Genomic DNA, 17111 nt, shown 5'->3' with positions numbered 1-17111 from the left:
AGAGGAGCCTGGCGGGCTCCAGTCCATGTGGTGGCAAAGAGTTGGACACAACTAAGCGACTAAGGACGGACACACACACACACACACACACACATATATCAATATGTACCTTTCTACAGATATTTACTAGCATTGCTATCTATATCTCTGAAGAATTACTGAACTTGTATGAATGTGTGACAGAAGTAGTGAACTAACTTAATATTCCATCTTCTCTACCACATTTTTCCAACCTGTGATTAATTCTAGTCAATGGGATGTGAGTGGGAACTAAGAATAGAAGGGCCAATTTCTTATACACCAGCAGTGGACCATCTGAAAGAGAAATTAAGAAAATAACTCCATTTATAATAGTTTCCAAAAGAATAAGATACCTAGGAAAAAATTTTTAACTAAGGTCGAGAAAAGACTTGAACACTGAAAACTGTAAAACACAGAAGATCTGTCACAGACTACACTGCATCCCCCACCCCCAATCAAGTGCAAACATTGAAGTCCTAACCCTTAATGTGACTGTATCTGGAGACAGGACCCTTATAGAGGTAATTAAGGTTAAATGAGGTCATAAGGGTTGGGCTCAATACAAAAGAACTGGAGTCCTTATAAGAAAAGAGAAACAGACACCAGAGTTTGCTTTCTTCTTACAAGGATGGAAGAAAGGGCATATGAGGACACAGCAAGAAGGAGGTTACCTCCACATCAGGAAGAGAGATCTCACTAGAAACGGAATTTACTGGCATGTTAGCCCTGGACTTCTAACCTCAGAAAACTGTGAGAAAATAAATTTTTCTTGTTTAGGCCACTAGTCTGTGCTGTTTTGTTATGGTACACATAATAGACTAATACAACCTAAGTAAATGGAAAGACATCCTATATTTGTGAACTGGAATACTAAGTATAGTTAAGACAGCAAAACTCCCCAAGCAATCTACAGAGTCAATGAAATCATTATTATTATTAAAATTCCAAAGGCCTTTTCAGCAGAAATAGAAAAGCTGATACTCAAAGTTCATATGGAATCACAAGGAGACCTGAACAGTCAAAATGATATTGAGAAAGAATAAAGCTGATGGACTCATACTACCCCATTTCAAAATTTACTACAAAGCTACAGTGCTCAAAATGAAGTGGCACTGGTAAAAGCACAGACACAAAGACCAATGGAATTGAGAACTGAGAGTCCAGAAATAAAAACATATGTCTATAGTCAACTGAATTTCAATAAGGATGCCAAAATCATTCAATGAGAAAACAATAGTCTTTTTTAATAAATGGTGCTAGGATAACTGGATTTCCACAAGCAAAAGAATGAAGTTATTAGCGCCTTATCTCATATCATATACAAAAATTAACTCAAAATGGGTCAACGACCTAAACATAAGAGCTAAAACTATTGATGAAAAACTAAATCTTTATGACCTCGAATTTGACAATGGATTCTTACATACGACACTAAAAGTACAAAACAACCAAAGAAAACATAAACTGATTTTAATGAAAATTAAAATGTTTGCATATCAAGAGAGATCAAGAAAGTGAAAAGACAACATACAAAATAGGAAAAAATATTTACAAATTACTCATCTGATATCTAGTATTCAGATATCAGATCAAGATATTCAGATATCAAGGATCTAGTATTCAGAATACATAAAGAACCCTGATAACTCAACAACAAAAAGACAAATAACTCAATTAAAAAATGGGCAAAGGGCTTGAACAGATATGTCTTCCAAGAAGATATACAAATACACAACAACCATGAAAAGATGCTTAATGTCATTAGAGAAATCCAAGTTAAAACCACAGTGAGATATCACTTCATACTCACTAGGATGGCTAGAATGAAAAAGTCATTAGGAATCAGCAAAGATTTGGGGAAACTGGAATTTTTGTGTACCATTGCTGGAAATGTAAGATGGTGTATCCACCGTGGAAAACAATTTGCTGGTTCTTCAGAAAGTTAAATAAGACCCAGCAATAAAACTCCTAGGTAGATACCCAAAAGAACTAAAAACAGGAACTCAAATACTTCGACGTTAATGTTTTTAACAGCAGTAAAAGCTAACAGGTGGAAATAACCCAGATGTCCATTAATGGATGAACAGATAAACAAAATGTGGTAAATATATACAACAGAATATTCACCAGTCGTAAAAAGGAATGAACTACTGATAACACTTTAACATGGGTGAAATTGAAAACATTATGCTAAGTTAAAGAAACCAGACAAAAAGCTCATATATTGTATGATCCTGCTTATATGAAATATCCAGAAGAGGTAAATCCATGGACACTGAGAACAGACTGGTATATGTCAGGGGTTGGGGAGAGAAGGGATGACTACCAGGGGTAGGTAGTTTTCTTTTGGAGCAATGAAAATATTTTGAAATTTGGTATCAGTAGTGGTTGCACAATACAGTGAATGCACTAAATATCACTGAACTGTATACTTTGAAACACTGTGAATTTTATGTTACATCAATTTAACCTCAATGATTAAAAAAAGATATGAGTTTTTTCTACTAACCCGATGAATAATTCCAGCAGAGTGAAGGTGCTTGATTCCACACAGCATCTGATAGAGAAGGTAGGACATTCTTTCATGATCTAGTTCCATCTGAATCACTTGACAAAGATTTGCATCCATGAGCTCCATGACTATGTAACTTTACAGGCGAAAAAAGATAACAGCTAAGGTATGCAGTAACAATCAAAGAATAATATGTATTAACAAAATTTTAATTATTACACTTACACATCTTGAAATTCTTCTAGGGATTTCTGTGGTGTAAAAACATTCAAAAGGCCAATTATCTGTGGCAAAAGCAGAGAAATAGAAAAATGAGAAATTCCTTAACAGTATTTTCGTTTGGAAACTGCAAATACATGGATTAAAAAAAAGCCACCCTTCAGTGTGAAGTTTTCAAGTCTTATGTTCTAAGCTTAAGTAATTGCCTTATTTTATATATTAAACCTTTATGGCCAGGGTTGGAGGCAGGGAGAGAAGCAGAGCACAGAGGATATTAAGGGCAGAGACAAGACTCTGAATGATACTGTAATGGTAGAGCATCATTACACATTTGTCCAAACCCACAGAATGTAGAACACCAAGGGTGAACCCTAATGCAAACTCTGGACTCTGAGTTATAAGTACATGTCAATGTAGGTTCACTGATTATAAAAAATGTACCACTTTGATGGGGGATGTTAATATCCAACTAATAAAAATAAATGGAAAAAAAAAATAATGCAGGAAGCTATGCATGTATGCGGGCAGAGGATATATGGGATATCTCTGTACTTTTCTTTAGATTTTGCTGTGAACCTAAAACTGCTCTAAAAACACAGTCTTAAACAAACACACACACACAAACTATACCAACAGAACAGCTCCAGAAAATCCATTCCATTTATGAACATTCAATTATTATGGACCTATATTATACAATCCTCTACATAATCTGTAAGCAAATCTTAAGTACTTTCTGCTAGCTTTTATCCAACTCAATACTTTTATGTAACCTCAGCCCTTTCAAGCTCTGGTTTTTCATAAAACTGCACTTACCCAGATTTCCTCATTTCCCATCTAGTTCACCAGTTTATCCATAGGCATGCAATCTTTCCCACTATTCTTTTTCAATCCTCCTCCCTTCTCTATTTGTACCCTTTTCCTGGGTGATACTATGTATGTTTTTTCCCTCCAAATCTATGTAGATAATTCCAAATACTCATTAAAGGTTCTTTAGTTTATGAGTCTCAGATTTTCACTGTTACTTCACATGAGGTCTCTCAAAATAATATAAAATTGAAATCATTACCCTTCCAACCCAAACCTCTTACTTTTCCACAGTATCTTCTTTTTTACAACAGAACACAGAGTGATTTTTTACTCTTTTTCTCAGTGTCTGAAAAGTGAAAGTGTTAGTTGCTCAGTTGTGTCCAACTCTTTGTGGCCCCATGGACTGTAGCCATTTGCACTATAATAAGTAAAAGAATGCTATCCATTCACTATTGTCAGGGTGAATTTCAACCTCTTTTCACTCCCTGTGCTACTACATATGCTGAGGATTCTAACATCTCATCGAGACTGTTCATGCTGTAATAACTTCTAACACTGGGTTCCCTAACAATGTTTTTCTGCAAATCCAGCTACCATTTTACTGTCTATAATATATGGCAATAAAAAGATAATATTACTCACCTTTTCAAAAATCTAAAGCCAGCAAAAAAAATTCTATAACTCCCTTGCAGTACATTTAAAGCCCTCCATGACAGGACAGCAACCCACTTCATCTCTTGCTAAGCCCTCTATTAAACTTGATACTTGAGCAGAAAGGCTTTTTTTAAAAAAACTGTCAAGGCCTTTAAACATACTATTCCCTATGTTTGTCACTTTCCTACTAAATGCTACTAAATCTTCAAGATAGGTCTCTTTTGTAGGGTCTGACAATGCCTAGTTCTTGACAGAGTGTATTCTACTTTGGCCCCACAACATCTATGTTATTATGGCATTTAATACACAACAGTCTCTTACTCCTTTTTACAATTTTGACAAACAAGAAAATACCTGACACATATTTTTGAAATGTGCTGACAATTAGAATGTTTTTCTAGACATAAACTTCATGAGGGCAGAACCCATGTTAGTCATTTAAGCATAGAGCTTTGTTTACAGAAGGTATCCAAATACATGTTAAGTACATGTTCAGTGTTAAAATTCCGAAAAATAATTTTCAGATCAGAGAGGGTAAAACAAATTTGTTTAAGACAGAGGAATAAGTATCAAATTGTTCTAAATGAATGCTTCCTAACATGTCTCCTAATCAGATAAACTACACACTTGGAGACTTGAAGAAATAGTAAAACCATTCTCATTAATATCTAGGCAATCCCAGAGTAGAAGTGTGGTATCAAAAATGAAAAGCATACAAAGGCAGAAAGGATATCAGTGGTTTCTCAGAACTGAGATGGGGGAATGAGAGCCAAAGGAATGGGGTTTCTTTGTAAGGTGATGAAGATGTTATAGAACGTACTGTGGTGATAGTCACATGTATCAGCGAATATACTAAAAACCAATGAATTAAATGGATTAGTTGTATAGTATGTGAATTGTATCAGAATAAAGCTGTTATATAAAAAAGATTAAAATGGATAGCTGTCTTGCTTTTCCAAAAGAGAAATGAAGAAAATTACATCAATTGTACACTGGACAAACAAAAGTCAAGAACTGATTAAATGGGTGGCATATGACCACTTTGAAAGAAGTGAAAATTATTAGAAACATGTAAAAATTCACTGAGAAACTTTACTTCTGTAAACAGAAACAACAATAGCAATAATAACAAAGAACAGCAACAGATTAGAGAAATGAAACCAGATATATATGAAGATTTCAGAAAGGTATTTTTGAAAATGAAAAAATATAAAACGGTGAAAGTCATATGTCTAAGTTTTTATAACCATTTAGAAAATAGAAGTAGGAATGTTTTACTAATTTCATTTAAACATTTTTTAAAAGTTTCTGCTAAACTGCTTTATTCAATATTATTAAATAAAGTTCCAATGTCAAAGAATAATGGGAACAAATTCACCTCTGTGCTAAGGTTCCAGTTTTCTGAAATGTCAGCCTAACAGAAAACAAAAAGCAGAAGATGAGATAAAGCCTACATAAAGTTCTAAAACATCTACCTGTTTAAAATTCCTCTTGAAAAGTAGATGTCAGAAACTTATACAATCTTCATTTCATAAAGTATTTTTCATCTAATATTTAATAAAGTTGAGAAAAATTCCACAATGCAGATACACTTTTAAGCAATGTTTCAGCCCAAAAGAACAATTTAAAGCACCTACTATTTTAAAAGATTTTGATATTCAGGTATTTATGAAGAAGTCTTGATTTTATACTCAAGAAATTTTATGAATGTTCACTTACATTTTTGTGATTTACACATTTCATAAGAACTAGTTCTCTGTAAGCACGCTTAGCATGAGTTTGATTCTGAAATGGTCGGCTTAGCTTCTTGATTGCAACATTTCTTTCAAGAATGGCATCATAAGCTGCACTGTAATAAGAAATTCCAAAACAACAAAAATTTAATAAAAAATCTGCAAACTTAATTATGAAACATTCATGTAGATTTCTCACTTTCTCCAAAGATAAATGCAACTGAATCAATTTCCAGCCCTTAGTACTCAACATGTTTCTTAAAATACTAATGGATTAAAAGCAAAAATGAACTGTGAAGAAAGAGACTGCATGTTCACTGGAGGTCATCCAAGATCCATCTAGCATACAATGGGCACATAATACACAAACCTTTAATGAGTATTCAAGTCCAACAGATATACCTTAGAGTCTAAATGAATCCCTCACCCCAAATCGACATTAAAGAAAGACAGGATAAAAAATACACGTGGTCATAAATTCTACTCAAAACACTTGTTGAAGAATTCTACATAAGTATATCACCTCCTCCTCTTCAGACACAACAAAACGAACACAGAAAGAGGAAAGTACATATAAAGGCATCTATATGAAAGATTATTTTATAAAAGTAAACACAAAATTTGTTTTGGAGGTGAAATTAAAAATCAAGGTATTTATAAATGCTAGATTTCAGGACACCACAAGCCACTTCATAACTATTAATGAAACACCTATAATTCTGGGAAATATAACATTATATTCATTAACTCTTCATCTCTCAAAGAAGACATTGACCAAATGGTACATTTCACAAATGGCAGGTCAAAGAAAGTAAAGCACAAGTAAGGTAAAGTGCCTAAAAATTATAGAACAGTATGACTGAAAGAGATTTTAAAAATCATTTGGATTAATCACTGCCTGATATAGGGCCAGAGAGGTCAACTAATTTTTCCAAAGTCAGCCAGAAGGTTGAAAGCAAAGCTGAGTCTAGAAGACTGAGAGATAAGGTCATGCTTTTCATCCTGGACCACTGTAAGAGATGATTTCTCTTTACGTAATGTTTGGAAAATCAGCATTTGTTGTTGTTTAGCTGCTAAGTTGTATCCAACTCTTTGCAACTCTATGGACAGCAGCCCACCATGCTCCTGTCCATGGGACTTCCTAGACAAGAATACTGGAGTGCACTGCCATTTTCTTTTCCAGGTGACCCTTCTGACCCAGGCACAGAACTCACATCTCCTGTACTGGCAGGGGGATTCTTTACACTGAGCCACCAGGGAGCCCAAAGGTAGCATAATACGGATGAAAATTATTCTCCAACATAATTGGAACCTAAATTATTCTCTAACCTATTCCTAATGGAGGAAAACAATAGAACGGGAAAGACTAGAGATCTCTTCAAGAAAATTAGAAATATCAAGGGAACACTTTATGCAAAGATGGGCTCAATAAAGGACAGAAATGGTATGGACCTAACAGAAGCAGAAGATATTAAGAGGTGGCAAGAATACACAGAAGGACTATGCAAAAAAGACCTTCACAACCCAGATAATCATGATGGTGTGATCACTCACCTAGACCCAGACATCCTGGAATGTGAAGTCAAGTGGGCCTTAGGAAGCATCACTACGAACAAAGCTAGTGGAGGTGATGGAATTCCAGTTGAGCTATTTCAAATCCTAAAAGATGATGCCATGAAAGTGCTGCACTCAATATGTCAGCAAATTTGGAAAACTCAGCAGTGGCCACAGGACTGGAAAAGGTCAGTTTTCATTCCAATCCCAAAGAAAGGCAATGCCAAAGAATGCTCAAACTACCACACAATTGCACTCATCTCACACACTAGTAAAGTAATGCTCAAAATTCTCCAAGCCAGGCTTTAGCAATACGTGAACCATGAACTTCCAGATGTTGAAGCCGGTTTTAAAAAAGGCAGAGGAACCAGAGATCAAATTGCCAACATCCACTGGATCATCGAAAAAGCAAGAGAGTTCCAGAAAAACATCTGTTTCTGCTTTATTGACTATGCCAAAGCCTTTGACTGTGTGAAAGTGAAAGTTGCTCAGTCGTGCCATACTCTTTGAGACCCCATGGACTATACAGTCCATGGAATTCTCCAGGCCAGAATACTGGAGTAGGTAGCCTTTTTCTTCTCCAGGGGATCTTCCCAACCCAGGGATTGCACCCAGGTCTCCCGCATTGCAGGTGGACTCTTTACCAGCTGAGCCACCAGGGAAGCCAAAGAATACTGGAGTGGTTAGCCTTTCCCTTCTCCAGGGATCTTCCTGACTCAGGAATCAAACTAGAGTCTCCTGCATGGCAGGCAATTCGCTTGACTGTGTGGATCACAATAAACTGTGGAAAATTCTGAAAGAGATGGGAATACCAGACCACTGGACCTGCCTCTTAAGAAACCTGCATGTAGGTCAGGAAGCAACAGTTAGAACTGGACATGGAACAACAGACTGGTTCCAAATAGGAAAAGGAGTACATCAAGGCTGTATATTGTCACCCTGCTTATTTAACTTATATGCAGAGTACATCATGAGAAACGCCGGGCTGGAAGAAGCACAAGCTGGAATCAAGACTGCCGGGAGAAGTATCAATAACCTCAGATGTGCAGATGACACCATCCTTATGGCAGAAAGTGAAGAATAACTAAAGAGCCTCTTGATGAAAGTCAAAGAGGAGAGTGAAAAAGCTGACTTAAAGCTCAACATTCTGAAAACAAAGATCATGGCATCTTGTCCCATCATCATGGCAAATAGATGGGGAAACAGTGTAAACAGTGGCTGACTTTTATTTTTTTGGGGCTCCAAAATCACTGCACACGGTGATTGCAGCCATGAAATTAATAGATGCTTACTCCTTGGAAGGAAAGTTATGACCAACCTAGACAGCATATTAAAAAGCAGAGACAAAGCATTATTTTGTCCACAAAGGTCCATCCAGTCAAGGCTGTTGTTTTTCCAGTAGTCATGTATGGATGTGAGAGCTGGACTATAAAGAAAGCTGAGCACAGAAGAATTGATGCTTTTGAACTACGGTGTTGGAGATGACTCTTGAGGGTCCCTTGGACTTAAAGGAAATCCAACCAGTCCTTCCTAAAGGAGATCAGTCCTGGGTGTTCATTGGAAGGACTGATGTTGAAGCTTAAACTTCAATACTCTGGCCACCTCAGGCGAAGAACTGACTCATTTGAAAAGACCTTGATTCTGAGAAAGATTGAGGGCAGGAGGAGAAGGGGACAACAGAGGATGAGATGGCTGGGTGGCATCACCGACTCAATGGACATGAATTTGGGTGAACTCCAGGAGTTGGTGATGGACAGGGAGGCCTGGCGTGCTGCAGTTCATGCGTTTGCAAAGAGTCAGACACAACTGAGCGACTGAACTAATTGGAAACTTGAGGTTTTTTTGTGGCTATTTTACTATATTAAATATAGTGAAGAAATTATGTATTAAGAAGTTGGCACTGCATAAAAGGATACATCTATACATTCTATATACTGTAACTATTGCCTATATGCATATATATACATACACATACCAAAACATATTATCTTTATTAGAAAGTGCCATTATTTACAGATATGTTCTTCCCAAATAAAAAAAAAAAAGCAAAGCAAAAAAAAATAGAGGTCATGCAAATGTTTAGAAGTTTTGATTGTTTCAGATAAAGCATGTTTTATTTTTAACCATTAACTTCATTCCTATTATTTTTTATCTATTACATGAAAGTAATATTTCAAACTCTTAAACTGAAAAATTCAAGTATCCTATTGAACTGTTTTCTATCCAAGGAAATTAGATTTCTAATTATTGATTCTCAAATATGCACAAATTAGAAACACCTGGGTATTCAGAGGTCCCAATCCAGACCCAATGAATCTTACTATCTAAAACTGGGGCCCAAAATAATGTCTTTTAAAAAAATATTAAGTTCTTCAGTTGATTCTGACAGTAATACAACAGTGACTTAAAAAAATTATTATCTGTCTATTTTATAGTAATGTTTTGGAAAGAATAATCAAATATTTGAAGGCATTTATTCCTTAGTACAGGTGTTACCTTCCAAAGCAATTTAAAAAAAATTCTGGTATACAAATTTCAAAAAGCACTTACCTGAGGATAAGTGAAGGTACCTGTTGAGGCAGTCCAAGTGCAGGTTGGAAAAGACTTTCCAGATACAGAGCATTTCAGCAGGGAGTGAGTTTATTAAGAACAAAGAGCAGAGATAATGTGGGCACTGCAAGTGCAGTGGACTGATCTCCTAATAGACTAGGGAGAGTCAACAGTTTTCATGAGCTAACAGCCAATTTTTATAGCCTCAAGATAAAGAAAATTCCTGCTGGAAGGCTGTTGTTAAGTGATTGGTTGGGGCACTATAGGTGTTTACTGGAGTGGGCATCTTTGCCTAATTTGGAGTCAGGAAGCTTGTTAGTGATGATCAGGGGGCTTTGGGCAACAGTCACAAAGGGGCTCAATTAGCTTTGGAGATAACCCTGGTTCTGGGTCCTGCTTCTGTGGCCCTGGTGCAAGGCTTGCACCTGTGGCCTTGGGGCACGACTCAATAGTACAGAAACTATACTTTTCAAATACCATTAACCATTTTATAAATAATATATTCCCCATAACAACCATGCATATATTAGGTGGGAAAACAGGCTATAGAAGAGTAAATTTGCCATGTGTCACAAAGTTAATAAATCAAAGAACTAGAATCTGAATCAAGAGTTTGCTTTCAAAATTCTTACAATATTGATAAATACATTATTTTCTTCAAATTTAATTTGTGGTTGGTTAAATGTGATTAGTTAAAATGATAACCAGTCAGCCAATAATGCTTTATAAAACGACCCAGCTTCTGTAATTTGTGACAGTATAAATTACAGCCCATAAACTACTTTAGGAATACAGAAAAGAGAATAAGATATTTTTGTTGTTGCTGTTCAGTCACTAGATCATGTCTGACTCTTTGTGGACCCATGGACTGCAGTATACCAGGCTCCTCTATTCTCCACCATCTCCCGGAATTTGCTCAAATTCATGCCTGTTAAAAGTTTGTGATGTTACTGTTCCCATTACACAAATTTATTGATTCTAATATTTCACCATTATTCCTCCAAAGTTTGTTAAAAGAAATGTATTATTATATATAAAGCCCCTTCCCTCTCCCTTATTCTCAGAGGTAAGTACTACTCTGAGTTTGGTGTTTATGAATGCTTTTACATCTTTGCACTCATAAATTATACATGATATTGCTTTATATATTCTAAATTACATATATATGTATATTCTACATCTTGCTTTTAAACTCAACATTACATTTCTGATTATCCTTGATACATATAGCTCTAGTTCATTTTAAATGATACACAGCATTTTACTGTATTTCTATTCTCCTACTGATAGATTTGATGCTATTACCAATTTTTGCTATTATAAATGGTATTGCAAAGAACAGCACTATGTATGTCTCTTTCTGGACATATGCAAGAGCTGTATGCAAGAAGTTTTTCTTGAACCTGGGAGAACTGCAGGATTGTAAGCACTTAGGATTTTTAAATAGATTCAAAAACAAATCTGGTCCAAGAAGAGGTAAGACAGATATCAAGCTTGAGTGAGGCTTAGAATCCCCAACACTAGCTTATTTTTTTCCCCATTTATTTTTATTAGCAACACTAGCTTATTATGCTAACTTTGTGACCTAAAATCATTAACAGAACTGTCCCAAAGAGTGTTGTGATTTTCAGTTTATAAGGAATTATAATGATCTATAAAGCCTAGATCTTTTGTAGAAATCAGCTTGTAAATCAATTTTAAAGATACGTAGTTTTGAAACACACACAATGAGACATTAGCTGACTTTATTCCCCAGTGTAAAATAAGATTTATTAAATTTCAGAATTTCATTACAGTGTAAAAGCAATGATTAAGTGAAGCTTCTTACTGAACAGTTATGGGAATAGACATAGAATTAATAAGCATGCCACTTATTCTTTTTTGACACAGATATTTGTCTTTACATGGCTTAAGACCAAGTATTTAATCATAGTTTACACTTAGAGATGACAGAGCTGATTTATAAAGTTATGTTTTCTGAATAATAATAAAAAACCTTAATGTCAGAAGAAAACAATTTATTACTACAGCTTTAATTTTATAGTTTTAATTTAATTTTTTGAGGCAAGCTAAATATTTACCATGGAATTTATGAGAGGAGAAAACAGAGCAGTTAATGATTTTTTTGCTTAACTTCTGGAAGTAAAAACTTACCATACTATTCCTTGGGCTCCTGAACCTATAGGTTTTAAATTCTGATACCGTTTCAGGACTGTGAATGTAGAATCTCCAATCTCTACACTATAAAAATTGCTGTCACGCTTGCTTCTGCTCATGGTGGCAAGCAATTAATTTAATGGCTTCATCCAAAAATTCACCACGAAGCTGCAAAATGGAACAAAATGTGATGTTAACAAAATGAATTTCCTTAATCTTAAAATTCAAGTCATTACTCTGTTCACAGATTGCTAGATGTTAAAAGAGCTGCTTCATTAAAAATCACAGTTAGAAAGAAAAAATACCACAGAGCTTACTTAGCATCTGTTACACTTAAGAAATAACTGATAGCTTAAAAAAGACAAAAACAAAAAAAGCAAATATTACAACTAAACATGTTTTCAAGGTCACTTACAGTTTAAAAATTTAAACTAGTCCTTTTCATGTGTTGATTATAGTGTTAAAATCTTAATTTTTCTAACTGATAAACTTTCATTCAAAAACAGTCCACCATCTCACTAAGTGTATGTGGAAGGAACAAACTGACGGGCTAGTTATCACACATCACTTCTACCAAACACACACACACAGCAGCACTCCGCTGTCATCCTCACAGAGCTCCTGACGCCCAATTGAGACATCTGGTTGTACTGCATATGCTGAGGTTGTAATGGCTGAAAAGTGAGAATTAGGATAGAAAACATAAGATTTAAAAAAGAGATAAGGTAAAGTTATTTTAAAAATAAGAAAATATAAGTGAGAGAAACATTTAGTATACTGAGATATGAAACAAAACAGTACTGTTTTAAATTGCTTGGGTCACCTAAAGCATAACCTAAGTTCTGACCACAGTCTTTTTTTTTTTTTTTAACCATTTGTCTGATTAAAGCCAAAGCAGTCTTTTTCTATACATTTGAGTACTGGTTATTGACAAACCTTATTATCTATCCTTACTAGACAAAACTAGCCTATTCTAAAATGCATGCAAGGGATGTCCCTGGTGGTCCAACGGCTGAGACTCTGGGCTTTCAATGCAGGGGTGCAGGTTTGATCCCTGGCCAGGGAGCTATGATCCTACATGGCGTGAACTGCGGCCAAAAGATAAAACAAAATAAAATGAGCCTGAAAATGCATGCCATACAGTTCCAACCTACTTTCCGTATCCCATGATAAACAGAGAAACCAATGAGGTCTAAAGAACTACTTTTGATGTGTATGGTCTTAAGAAATGCTAACAACAGAAACAACAACCAACCAACCAAATTCTGATAAGACTTATGGTGCAAAGATTTAATTTGAAGTGTATTAAATGCTTACTATGTGTCAGGCACTATGATGTACCCTGGGGCCAGATCATGCAGGGGGTTCAAGAACTGGATACTAATAGCTTAATTCTTAAGAGTAGGATAGAAACCACCAGAAAGTTAAAGTACAGAGTAAGAGAGTGCCTTGGTCAGCTGCTACGTGGAGGTGATACTGTTAGAGGAGAGGGAGCAAGAGCTCGAAGAGGAAAACTAGTGAGCTACTAAACTAATACAAATGAAAGAAATAAAATTAAAATTATTAAGTTTTAGGTATGTGGAGTTAAAAATAAAAGTTAAACACAAAGTACAAACAGTATAGGCTTTAAAGGAGAAATAAATTAATTGAAAGCAATTGAGAAGGTAAAGAAACTAATTAGATAAAAGAAAAGCCCAGAGGAACATCTCCAAATCAATAACTAGTTATGTAATACTCCAGAGAATACTGTCTGAAACCAAAAGTCTCATTAACTTTGCCTAAACTGAAAGCCCCTAGACTTGTCAATTTCTACAAAAAAGCCTGTGGATATACTGATTGGAACTGCACTGAGTAACAAACACCAATTTGGGGAGAAATGACATTATAACAATTTTGAGTTTTCTGATATTCATTTCAGTTTTCTGATCCATATTCATGATATTCATTCATTCATTTGGTTCTTCTTTAAGTTCCCTCAACAACATTTTATAGTTTCCAATATACAGATCTTACAAAATTCTGTTCAACTTCTCCACAGTATTAACAACTTTAAGATGCTATGGAGAATATTTTTATTTTTACTTAAATTTCAGTTGTTCATTGCTAGTACAAAGAAATGCCATTTATTTGTATAATAACTTCATACTAAGCTCACTTGTTACTTACTTAGTAGACTTTTTTTGTTCTACATACACAAGCAGTTCCATTTCTTCATTTCCAATTGGGATGGCTTTGACTTCCTTTTCTTTCCTCACTACAATGAATATAATCCTGAAAAGAAGTGGTATGAGCAAACATGAGTCCCCCATTCCCCATGAGGGGAAAAGCATTCAGTCTTATACCACTGAATGTGATGTAAAGTGTGATACAAATTATTGGATTTTATTAGATGCCCTTTAACAGGCTGATAAAGTTCCCTTCCAAGTCCTAGTTGACTGAGTTTTTATCACTAAAAAACATTCAATTTTGTCAAATGATTTTCCTGAATCTATTCCAATAATCATAGTTTTTCTTTCTTACTTAGTAGGTTCATATGGTGAATTACACTAACTGATTTTTGAATGTTAAACCAAACTTATATTCCTGTAATAAATCTTACTTGGTCAAAGTCTTTTTTTTTTTTTTTAATAACTACTGATTGAGTCCCATCACATCATGGCAAATAGATGGGGAAACAATGGAAACACTGACAGACAAAAATTTCTTGGGCTCCAAAATCACTGCAAATGGTGACTGCAGCCATGAAATTAAAAGACTCTTGCTCAAGTCAGAAGTGGCCACAGGACTGGAAAAGGTCAGTTTTCATTCCAATCCCAAAGAAAGGCAATGTCAAAGAATGCTCAAACTATCACACAATTGCACTCATCTCACACGCGAGCAGAGTAATGCTCAAACTTCTCCAAGCCAGGCTTCAGCAACATGTGAACGGTGAACTTCCAGATTTTCAAGCTGGTTTTAGTAAAGGCAGAGGAACCAGAGATCAAATTGCCAACATCCGCTGGATCATCGAAAAAGCAAGAGAGTTCCAGAAAAACATCTATTTCTGCTTTATTGACTATGCCAAAGCTTTTGACTGTGTGGATCACAAAAAACTGTGGAAAATTCTGAAAGAGATGGGAGTACCAGACCACCTGACCTGCCTCTTGAAAAATGTGTATGCAGGTCAAAAAGCAACAGTTAGAACTGGACATGGAACAACAGACTGGTTCCAAACAGGAAAAGCAGTATGCCAAGGCTGTATACTGTCACCCTGCTTATTTAACTTATATGCAGAGTACATCATGAGAAACGCTGGGCTGGAAAAGCACAAGCTGGAACCAAGATTGCCGGGAGAAATATCAATAACCTCAGATATGCAGACTACACCACCCTTATGGTGAAGAAGAACTAAAGAGCCTCTTGATGAAAGTGAAAGAGGAGAGTGAAAAAGTTGACTTAAAGCTCAACATTCTGAAAACAAAGATCATGGCATCCTGTCCCAGCACTTCATGGCAAACAGATGGGGAAACAGTGGCTGACTTTATTTTTGGGGGCTCCAAAATCACTGCAGATGGTAACTGCGGCCATGAAATTAAAAGACTCTTTGGCAGGAAAGTTATGACCAACCTACACAGCATATTAAAAAGCAGAGACAAAGCATTACTTTGCCCACAAAGGTCCATCTAGTCAAGGCTATGGTTTTTCCAGTAGTCATGTATGGATGTGAGAGCTGGACTATAAAGAAAGCAGACCACATAAGAATTGATGTTTTATTACAGCTGAGAAGTATTCTCAGCAAATTGATGAGATGCACCAAAAACTGCAACGCCTGCAACCAGCAGCTGGTCAACAGAAAAAGCCCAATTCTTCCCCATGACAATGCCTAGCTCCACATCACACAACCAACACTTCAAAAGTTGAACGAATTGGGCTACGAAGTTTTGCCCCATTCGTCATATTCACCTGATCTCTCACCAACTGACTACCACTTCTTCAAGCATCTCAACAACTTTGCAGGCAAAATGCTTCCACAGGAAGCAGAAAATATTTTCCAAGAGTTTGTCAAATCCCCAAGCATGGATTTTTACACTACAGGAATAAAAAAACTTATTTCTTATTGGCAAAAAAAAAAAAAGAATTGATGTTTTTTAACTGTAGTGTTGGAGAAGCCTCTTGAAAGTCCCTTGGACTGCAAGGAAATCCAACCAGTCTTCCTAAAGGAGATCAGTCCTGGGTGTTCATTGGAGGGACTGATGCTGAAGCTGAAACTCCAATACTTGGGCCACCTGATGCGAAGAGCTGACTCATTTGAAGAGACCCTGATATTGGTTGAAGGCAGGAAGTGAAGGGGATGACAGAGGATGAGATGGTTGGATGGCATTACCGACTCAACGGACATGAATCTGGGTAAACTCCAGGAGTTGATGATGAACAGGGACGCCTGGTGTGCTGCAGTCCATGGGGTCGCAAAGAGTTGGACACAATTGAGTGACTGAACTGAACTGGCTAGAATTTTATCACTATTATCGACCTTTTTAAAAAGTCAGATTTTAATTTCTGATTTTATTTTGTACTTTTCTATGTCTTTGGTTTCTGCTTTTGCTTTTACTCCTCTTTTTGTTTTAGCATTACTCTTTTTTTTTTGTTTTAGCATTACTCTTTTTTTTTTGTTTGTTTGTTTTTCATTTATTTATATTATTGGAGGCTAATTACTTTACAATATTATACTGGTTTTTGCCATACCTTGATATGAATCAGCCTTGGATTTACATGTGTTCCCCATCCTGAACCCCCCTCCCACGTCCCTCCCCATCCCATCCCTCTGGGTCTTCCCAGTGCACCAGCCCTGAGCACTTGTCTCATGCATCCAACCTGGGCTGGCAATCTGTTTCACACTTGATAATATACATGTTTCAATGCTA

General features: G+C 36.0%; 1 protein-coding gene across 6 annotated transcripts in view; it reads right to left on the bottom strand.

The window, feature by feature from the left end:
• The window catches only part of MAPK8 (mitogen-activated protein kinase 8), a 90392-nt gene that overhangs the window by 20140 nt on the left and 53141 nt on the right, over positions 1-17111 (bottom strand). For 3 of the 6 annotated variants that reach the window (XM_070470994.1, XM_020916266.2, XM_070470997.1), the window contains exons 2-6: positions 12208-12378; positions 5936-6065; positions 5595-5630; positions 2759-2817; positions 2531-2669 (exon numbers count right to left, since the gene is read on the bottom strand). In XM_070470994.1, the coding sequence (XP_070327095.1) occupies positions 2531-2669; positions 2759-2817; positions 5595-5630; positions 5936-6065; positions 12208-12329 (486 nt within the window). In that variant the 5' untranslated portion in view covers positions 12330-12378. Of the gene's footprint in view, positions 1-2530; positions 2670-2758; positions 2818-5594; positions 5631-5935; positions 6066-12207; positions 12379-14376; positions 14482-17111 lie in introns of all 6 variants that reach the window. The other 3 variants (XM_020916270.2, XM_020916269.2, XM_070470995.1) reach the window with 2 other exon arrangements.

The sequence above is a fragment of the Odocoileus virginianus genome, chromosome 7 (assembly GCF_023699985.2).
Source record: "Odocoileus virginianus isolate 20LAN1187 ecotype Illinois chromosome 7, Ovbor_1.2, whole genome shotgun sequence".
Lineage (NCBI taxonomy): Eukaryota > Metazoa > Chordata > Mammalia > Artiodactyla > Cervidae > Odocoileus > Odocoileus virginianus.
The sequence above is the reverse complement of the archived record's forward strand: the minus strand, read 5'-3'. Positions and strand labels throughout refer to the sequence as shown.